The following is a 9,199-nucleotide window of genomic DNA, read 5'->3' as shown; positions in this document are numbered from 1 at the left end:
AGAACTGAAAGACATATTGGAGGTGAATGAACAGGAATACTTTCATTTGCATGCCAGAGATCGCTTTGAGTGTAAACAGTGCAAATCATGGTCTTGGATGCTTGAGAATGTTCACAAAACATTTGATCTCATTGTGTTCATGAATGTGAATCATATCTATATCATAAAGTACACAAATGAAAGCTATGTTGGGCCAGCTGGGAAATGCCTCCACAGAACAACTGCAGTATTTCTAAATGATGACTGCAACCATGCTTCATGGAGAGTGATGTGTGAGTGTGCATGTAATATCCACACATAGAGGCACAAAACTTGAGTAGATCAGGCCTAACGTTAGGCCTATTCAAAATACATGCAGTACTGGGTGTTTGAATTCCAGTGATATGGATATAAAATAAGCCAAGACTAGCAGGCAGAGGAATCTGGATGATGGTTCCATGAAGCCAGCCGTTGCCTGTGAAATAGTAATTCAGCAGAATCTGGACCGTGGGAAGTTGGACCTCCCCTCATTTGTGTCAGCAAATTGCAACATAATCTAAAGAGCATTTTCTAACGTCTGCCCTTTACTGTTTGCTATGTTTCCCTGCTAAGGCACACCGGATTCACATTATTGAGCTGTGGTGATAAGAGTTTTCTGCATGTTTCCAATTTTTCCAGCAGGTTTTGGATTTCCCTCAACCAGTGTTATCGTAGTGAGATCCAGTGTTACAGGTGCTGCTTTCATTGCGTCACACTGCTGTCTGCTGTCAGGACCATCACAAAATTATTTCATTCATTTCACGTGTCAAAACTCCAAATGGGAAATATCCCGTCCTGTTTCCCCGATGAGACTTGAGGAGAAGGAGGATGAGGACGAGGACGAGGACGAGGAGGAGGAGGAGGAGGAGGAGGAGGAGGAGGAGGAGGAGGAGGAGGAGGAGGAGGAGGAGAGCCATGCAGACATCAGAGGTGGCTGTCTGACTCTCTTTTGTCAGTTCCGTTCTCCAGAGGCCAGGCGGACAGTCCCAGTTCACTGAAGGTAATGTTGCTCTCATTGAGCCGCCGGACGCGGTACTTCTCATACAAGATGTTGTGCGTCACCTCTTTCAGGTCCTGGAGGTGAGACCTGTGTTTACGGAGAATGTAAAAGAATGAGCATAGATGGCTTTTAACCCTGCAAATCAAAATGTGAGCAGCATAAAGGAGGAACAGTCACAGCAACACCTTTAGAAAAACAATGGGTTGGTTTTACCAGTCTGGAAATTCTCTTAGGTGGAAACTAAAATCCCCAAAGAAACAGATTTTTGTGTGATTACAACAATGAGATGTGCCCTTTTATTTTTAGCCACTATGAAACCTGTACCCGTGCTAATTGATCTTCCGGTCCACCATCCTATTGATGAGGTTAAGGGGTTTGCTCAGTTACCCACAGTGGAGAATCTGATTGTATGGCCAGTGACTTCTAACCCAAACTTTGGCCACTGTAATCTCACCATGTACAATTTATACAAAATGAAGGAACCTCATAACATTCCATATTGTGAAATACAGATTCGTTGCTATCATATTGTGTAATGATGAGTTCCTTTTAATAGGGATGAAATCTTTGGACACTAAACTCCCTATGACGGTGTGTAAACCCATTTTCTCTACGAAGCTTGATTCTATGTAACTCTTTTGGTAACCAAGGTTTTTTTTTTTTTTTACTTTTTGATGGATTCATCTTTTTCTTTGGCAGATCGGATGTTCTTGTTTAACATGCCAATACCCTCACAATCTATATTTTTAAATACATACAAAATGTTTGATTAAAATTATTCGCAGTAGTTTTGTGACATAAGTGGACTCATCTATTTATGTATTTTTAAAACATAAAAAAGTGTTTTAACCCTTCAAGAATGAATCTTTGGTGCCTCCTTGTGAGGGTCAGTACCACTGGTTTTTTTAATCACTAGTCTAGGCCACCACTTAAGTTTTTTTTCATGTGAACAGATCTATTACATCCGCGCATTTTTCTCGTTATTTTTGTTGCAGTTCTAAAGGCAAAGTAAGAAGTGCTGTAAAGCAGGAATTTTATCAGCTAGTATCGCATTTGGAACGTCATTACACTTTCCTAAAACAAATCACAACTTGCTGTCTGAAACCTGGTTGATATATAACACTCACCAGTGGAGAGAAGAGAGAATCAGGGCTAAGATATGAAAAGTCACTGATTAAAGGTCATTTTCACCATAAAATTAACAGTTCTAATGCTCATTTTGTGCTCTCAAAGTTTTCATTTTCATGAAAACAAAGTGAAAATACAAAACGGAGCTAAGATCCACTGAAAACCCAACTTTTTGGAAATGGCTCTCAAGGTGGAACTCCTTCTGAAAATACTCTTCTCTGTGGAAATGGGGGAAAACATAACTTTCTGAAAATGCTCAGGTGGAATGTCTGCTGCTGGTCCTGTCAATAATGGCTGAAGTAACTAGGAGTTGTACAAATGCTCAGTCCAGCCAATCAGAACAAAGTTTCCTCCATCGTGTCATGACTCCCAGTCCATATTCTCCTGGGACTTGGTACTTTTATTGTGACATGCATATTGTTAAGGTTTAGAGCCCATTGTTCTCTGCTGTGTGTGTGGTTTCATTACAACTAAAAGCAACAGCACTCACTAGTGGCCCAACATGCTAATTACATTGTTTGCAGTGGCCGCTCCTGTGGAAACAAATATTTTTTTGTTCTCAAACATCATGGAAATGAAGCCTCAGAATTCCTCATTTTGAATGAAAAGAAAGTGATGGACTGTAATCGTGAGATATTGAAGTGGGAAACTCTTTAGTTTGGATAGCTTTTGTGCTTGCTGTATTTATTTGATTATTCAGTTTGTTTGAAGAGAAAGTGACATTTTAGCCGTGTTTCCACCGCACAAAAAGTGCAGGGACGGAACGAAGCCTTACGGAGCAGTACGGCAAAGCGTAACCGGAGCCAAATCTGGTGCCCATTTCCACTGCAGAAAGGAGCTTAAAAAGTAGGCGGGGCTTAGAGCTCTGCAGATATGTGACGTTACAACAGTCATCTCAGCCAGGCGGCAGATCTGGATCTTATGAATCCTCTGTTGTTGTTTACATCCTCCACTTTGCACTAGTTGTTTTGTTAACGTTTACTTTTTGCAGCCACAGAGCTGCAGCTGTTAACTTCCATGTTGGTCATGAAAGAGCGAACACTCCGGCAACTTGCCTCGCACCCGAGCGCCCGGCTGGCCGTGGCACAGAGCCGTCCCGGGACGCTGCACCGGGACACGGGAGCCCTGAGCTTTCTGCTCAAATGTCGGACCAGCCACTCCGGTAGCTGTGCACTGGAACATGGAGGCTCAGAGCGTCTCTTTGCATGGCGCCCATGGTCCGTCCCCGCACCACGCCTTCTGCCTGACCACCACCAGCACGGACACACGAACTTTCTGTTCAAACGCGATGCAGCGGCGCTGACCATGGTTGAACAGAACGCTGACCGCCGCTGCATCGCGTTTGAACAGAAACCTCAGACACAATGCAAAGACAGACCCGGCACAGCGCACCGGCACAGCGCACCCCCGGCAAGGTGTACTGACACTATGCTGCAAACAGAAAGCTCCGACGCAATGCAAAGTCCCGAGCCCCGGTCTCCCCCTGCCTCATATCCGCTGTTTCACGACCAACACGAAAGTTGAGCAGCAAAGAAAAGAAAAGAGAGAAAAAAAAAACCAACCAGAGCAAAGCTGACCACGCTAGCAACAGAGGATTCATCCAGCTGACATATTAAAATATTGAGTAGTAAATCACTGACCAATCAGCAGACAGCTCCTCAAACTCAGACCCGTTCCACGGTCCTGGTACCCCGATGGAGGGGGGGTGGAAAAGCGACCACAATTGGAGAGGTTGTTTCCAGAAAATCACAAATTCTTGCGGTGGAAATGCGAACCGTAACGGACTATACCGGTCCATTCCAGCACTTTTTGTGCGGTGGAAACGGGGCTTAAGAGAGTTTTCACAGTTTGTACCTCAGTTATCTTGTCATGGTGTCAGGTTGGACCTGTACAAGCCTTTGAATGAAACAGAAAACTCACCTGATGAGAAGATCTCGCAGGTTGGCAAACTCACAGTGTGCCACATTTTCCACTGGGGAAAAGGAAAAACCAAGATTACGTTTCGTTCAGGAAAACAAGAAGTGGAAGAAGTTGTGCGGGTTGGACTTTGTGTTTCCACATTTGTCAGATTTCACCGACTCTCTTCAGATTGACGGCTGTGCTGGAGCAGCTGCTACAGCCACTGAAATTTCTGTGGATGCTAAAAGCATACTTGCCTTCGATAATCCCCCACTTGGTTTTGCGGCCCAGCACCTTGTTCCCGTTGACCTGGTGCTCCTTGTCAGTTCCCACCACAGCAAAGGGAAGGCTTTCCTACACAAATTGACATGTGACATCCACACGCTGGCAATAAATGACAAATAATCTCCACAGTAAAACAACTGAAGGGGATAAGTTTAGAAGCAAGAAAAAGGCAACAAGAGGAAGATTGTGAACCCTTTTCTGGATGAACCAACAAAAGATTGTGAAATTTATCGTGAATCACATTTTGCAGCACTCTTGAGATTAAGAAATATTTCTGACCCATCAACAGAGTTCACTCGTTGTGAACGATGACATACTTAAATTCTTACAATCTTGAGCTGCATTTGAACTTGTAAAGAAATGGAGCAAAAACAATCCACTTGAATATTCTCAAAATATTGAACAGAAAATATTGATTGAAATTAGGGATGCACCAATACCAATATCGGGTATCGGTTCGATACCAGGCATGAGTCCTCATACTCATAAAACTTCCACTGATACCACGACACCGATACCACTTTACGAGAGCGTTTGTACAGATTATCACCATGGACTTTATTTTTAAAGTTTCAGTTAAAATATATCTCTGAGTAGATGAGGGAGGTGCAAACATTACCCTGATCCTGTCATTGAGAATTCGGTCCTCTGGATCTTCATCATACACTTCCTGGGGATAAGTTAGAATCACATTGGCTGCCAAGTCTCTTCTTATCTGTAAAACAACAAATGCAGGTTATGTTAACAAATTAAGAGCTCCTTAAATCAAGCTTTGATAAGCATGTGACCACTGAGAGTCATTATAGGGTTGTGTTGAAGGAAATATGAACTATCAGAGTGATTTCTACTAAACAGGTGAAAGTTCCTGTATGAACCAAGGATGGAGGTTTTCTAAGAGCCTGTTGGGGGAGAGTGGATTTCCATGGAGCCGTCACTGGACTCTTTGTAAAATAGAGCTTCATAGTATAGACGTGGAAAAATACCTATTACTTTTGTTTGTAAGGTTCCTGCTTTTTAAGTTGAGAGAGTCTGTAGTGAGGGGGTGTGAACCTTTCTTCAAGCACATCTTGTGAGTTCCAGAGAACCCTGGTGTTTTTAGCATTACAGATTTCTGCAGTTTCACTGCAAAGCCACAAGAGGGGGGTGGCTACAAGCACATTACTACATGGACGAGGCTCTGTTCCTAAATGCTGCCGGCCTCTGCCGGATTATTAACAAATCAAAATCTGAATGCAGGTGTACAAACTCCGTAAACACCCATGGAGCCAAATCAGTCTCTTCACACATAATCGCTCATAACCAGTTCAGAAGAAAACGTCCATATTGTATCTGAATCTCACTCGAAGGGGTTTGAGGCGGAGGCAAGAAAGAGTAAAGAAATAAAAACAAACCTCAATTAAAGCTGCAAGCAGCCTTGACCGGGAGCTTCGCTACTGAGAATGTCAGTCGCTATATGTATGTCGTCTAATGAAACATGACATTTGGGGTCCCTTGGTGCATTGGAAGGTCTACATAACCTGTAGACCCCACTTCCTGTTTCCAGCAGGAGCCACATTTTGCAATAGTTGTTATTGTCATATAGCTATGATCAGATGTGGACACTCTTGCTCTCTCTTGCTTTAGAGAGAGAGAGAGATAGAGAGAGAGAGAGAGAGAGAGAGAGAGACAGAGAGGTAGAGAGAGGTAGAGCGAGAAGTAGAGAAATGTAATAATGTAATAACTGAAAATAATTTATATTTACGTTTGATGCTGAATATTATAGTTTGTAGTGTCCATACGTCCACACCCTCAAGTGCAGCTCGGACTGAGTCATGTGATGAGGACCAGCCTGATGCAACTTGTGAAATTTGATGCAGAACAGAGCACATTCAGGTTATTTACACTCCACTTCCTGTTTCCATCAGGTGGCGCTATGGCTGTCAGTGTAATATGGCTGTGATTAGGGCAGGACCTAATGCAACGTATAAAGTTTGAGGCCAATTTGACCACCGTCAGGCTATTTACATTGGGTTAGTAAAAATAGGCCATTTCCTGTTGAGTCTAGGTTTGTGCATAAGTGACTTTTTTGTGCAGCTTGGTGGACACAAACAAGCCTTGATTTCCATATCTCGGGAGGCCAGGTAGGTCAGGGATGGCCAGGGTCAGGGCGGGGCGGGGCGGTGCGGGGCAGGGCGGGGCAGGGCGGTGAGGGCGGGGCCCCACTGAAAAATAGTGGATGGTACAGAAAGAACCCGCGACCGTCGGGTACGATTTTCCACCACCCCTCCACAGAATAATGGGTCTGTGAAGACGAGCGACGCCGCTGCCGTCTGCTGATTGGTCGTGACGGTCTTTACTCTAGACTTGCTGCAATATTTAATCATTTCATTGGCCGTGACCCTCCGTTGTTGTAGGAGCTGGACGCTGCTGTTCACAATGACAAAGTTTAACTTGTACCGTAACCACCCGCTCTGTCGTACCATAACCTCCCGCTCTCTCGTACCATAGCCTCCCGCTCTGTCATACTGTAACCTCCCGCTCTGTGGTACCGTAACCTCCCGCTCTGTCGTCCATAACCTCCCGCTCTCTCGTACCATAACCTCCCGCTCTGTCGTACCATAACCTCCCGCTCTGTCGTACCATAACCTCCCGCTCTGTCGTACCATAACCTCCCGCTCTCTCGTACCATAGCCTCCCGCTCTGTCATACTGTAACCTCCCGCTCTGTGGTACCGTAACCTCCCGCTCTGTCGTCCATAACCTCCCGCTCTCTCGTACCATAGCCTCCCGCTCTGTCGTACTGCAACCTTGCGCTCTGCCCCGCTCTGCCGCTGTGCGGTGGAACAGCGGCTTATTTAAAACTGCAAGCAGCATGGAACGGGTCCTTTCATCCTCACTCGTCAGTGACTTGAAGTCCCCCAGGTGTTGTTGTAGCTGTCTGTGTATTTTGGCCTCTGGACATGGAGAATCATCAGATTTTAAGGCCACGCCCACTTTTGGCCCCCTACATTTTTTACAACAGGCTCTTTCTTCAGACACGCCTATTGTATATACTGGCCTAATTTCAGATCTCTAGAATTGATTTAGGTGAATTGTGCTGCCGGTAGCAGCTGTTACAAATGTGAAAACAATATAAGAGGCACTATAGAGCCATTTTGCCAAACACATGGATTTTTTCCACTTCTGATGTGGAATTGTGCAAATTTTCACAGGAATATGAGCATGTTTTGGCAGTAAAATAAAGTAAAATAATGATATTAATAATTCCATACATTCCAATAGAGTTCTCACCACAACTGAGGCTCAGATAACAAAAACAAAATAAATAAAATAATAATAATAGGTTCTTGCCCTTTCAAGGCTCAAACCCTAACAAGCAAGGAGTCCCAGCATGCTCTTCACCCTCTCTTTGAAGTCTTCTCTTTCCTCAACGGTGAGCGTGTCAGCTTTGGCGATGACGGGTACAATGCTTACGATCTTCCCCAACCTCTTCATGAATTCCACGTCGATCGGACGTAACCTGAAAACACAGGCAGAGAAAACTGAGCTATTCTGGGAAACCTCAGGTTTGGTTTTCTATCCCTGCCTGGAATGTTTTAATTGATTCATATTTTTGTTTAAATCATTAAGGATTTTTTGCTTGAAAGCATCCGTTAAAACTTAATCACAGACAAAAAACCTCTACATTTAAAATAAGGCTTTTATTAAGAAGAAAACAGTAGTATGAAACCAGTGCTTTTTCAGTACATCAAGTGAGAATCTGGTCAAATGCCGAGATCAAATTTGTGAAAGTGATGTGAATATGATCTTATTTTTAGTCACTGTTAGGAATATTTTTAATAGTACCTTGTAAATGTTATGAAACTAAAACAGTCAGTCTAAAACGGTCTTCAACAACACAGTTTAAAAATAGCTCAAGGTGAAGAGTGAACAGTCCTGGTTTTTTGTTTTTTTTATTTCATGAAGGTTTACAAAAGTAAGTAGGCCCTTTTATGTGATTTTTGTATTGGGATTAAACATTTGCAATGGCCCAGGGGCTTCATTTATAAAGGTTGCTGAAGCCAAGCAGGTATAGATGTGTTTGTTTAATGACGCCTTATAACTCAAGCTTCAGAATCATGTTCGTATGTCAACATTTCAACTTCAAGTGATACGGAACTGTAGATAGAACTGATTGATTATCAATGATCCAGAGGACAGAACTGATTGATTATCAATGATCCAGAGGATAGAACTGATTGATTATCAATGATCCAGAGGATACAACTGATTGATTATCAATGATCCAGAGGATACAACTGATTGATTATCAATGATCCAGAGGACAGAACTGATTGATTATCAATGATCCAGAGGATACAACTGATTGATTATCAATGATCAAGAGGATAGAACTGATTGATTATCAATGATCCAGAGGATACAACTGATTGATTATCAATGATCCAGAGGACAGAACTGATTGATTATCAATGATCCAGAGGATACAACTGATTGATTATCAATGATCCAGAGGATACAACTGATTGATTATCAATGATCCAGAGGACAGAACTGATTGATTATCAATGATCCAGAGGATACAACTGATTGATTATCAATGATCCAGAGGACAGAACTGATTGATTATCAATGATCCAGAGGACAGAACTGATTGATTATCAATGATCCAGAGCATAGAAGAGATTGATTATCAATTGTGACAAAGTGTAAAAATTAGTCTAATTTCAGAGTAATTTCAGCCATTCATATATTTTTTTAAGCTGAATTTTTTTCAATATGTTTTATCTCCATTCCTTGTTTATTCCAAATCTTTACCCCACAGATGGTGACACAGAAACGTTTCAACTTTTCATTTTATCGCAAAACTTTTTCTCTCTTCGTAATGGTT

General features: G+C 42.8%; 1 protein-coding gene across 1 annotated transcript in view; it reads right to left on the bottom strand.

The window, feature by feature from the left end:
- Window positions 1-942: 942 nt before the first annotated feature.
- septin12 (septin 12) overlaps window positions 943-9,199 on the bottom strand; it is a gene marked incomplete at both ends in the record, with an annotated part of 52,607 nt that continues 44,350 nt past the window's right edge. The window contains 5 exons of the mRNA XM_080511820.1: window positions 943-1,105; window positions 4,067-4,118; window positions 4,303-4,399; window positions 4,950-5,045; window positions 7,711-7,828. Of these exons, the coding sequence (XP_080367946.1) occupies window positions 943-1,105; window positions 4,067-4,118; window positions 4,303-4,399; window positions 4,950-5,045; window positions 7,711-7,828 (526 nt within the window). The remainder of the gene's footprint in view (window positions 1,106-4,066; window positions 4,119-4,302; window positions 4,400-4,949; window positions 5,046-7,710; window positions 7,829-9,199) is intronic.

The sequence above is a fragment of the Blennius ocellaris genome (assembly GCF_963422515.1).
Source record: "Blennius ocellaris genome assembly, chromosome: 16".
NCBI lineage: Eukaryota > Metazoa > Chordata > Actinopteri > Blenniiformes > Blenniidae > Blennius > Blennius ocellaris.
Note: the sequence above shows the minus strand (reverse complement) of the source record. Positions and strands in the feature narration are given on the sequence as shown.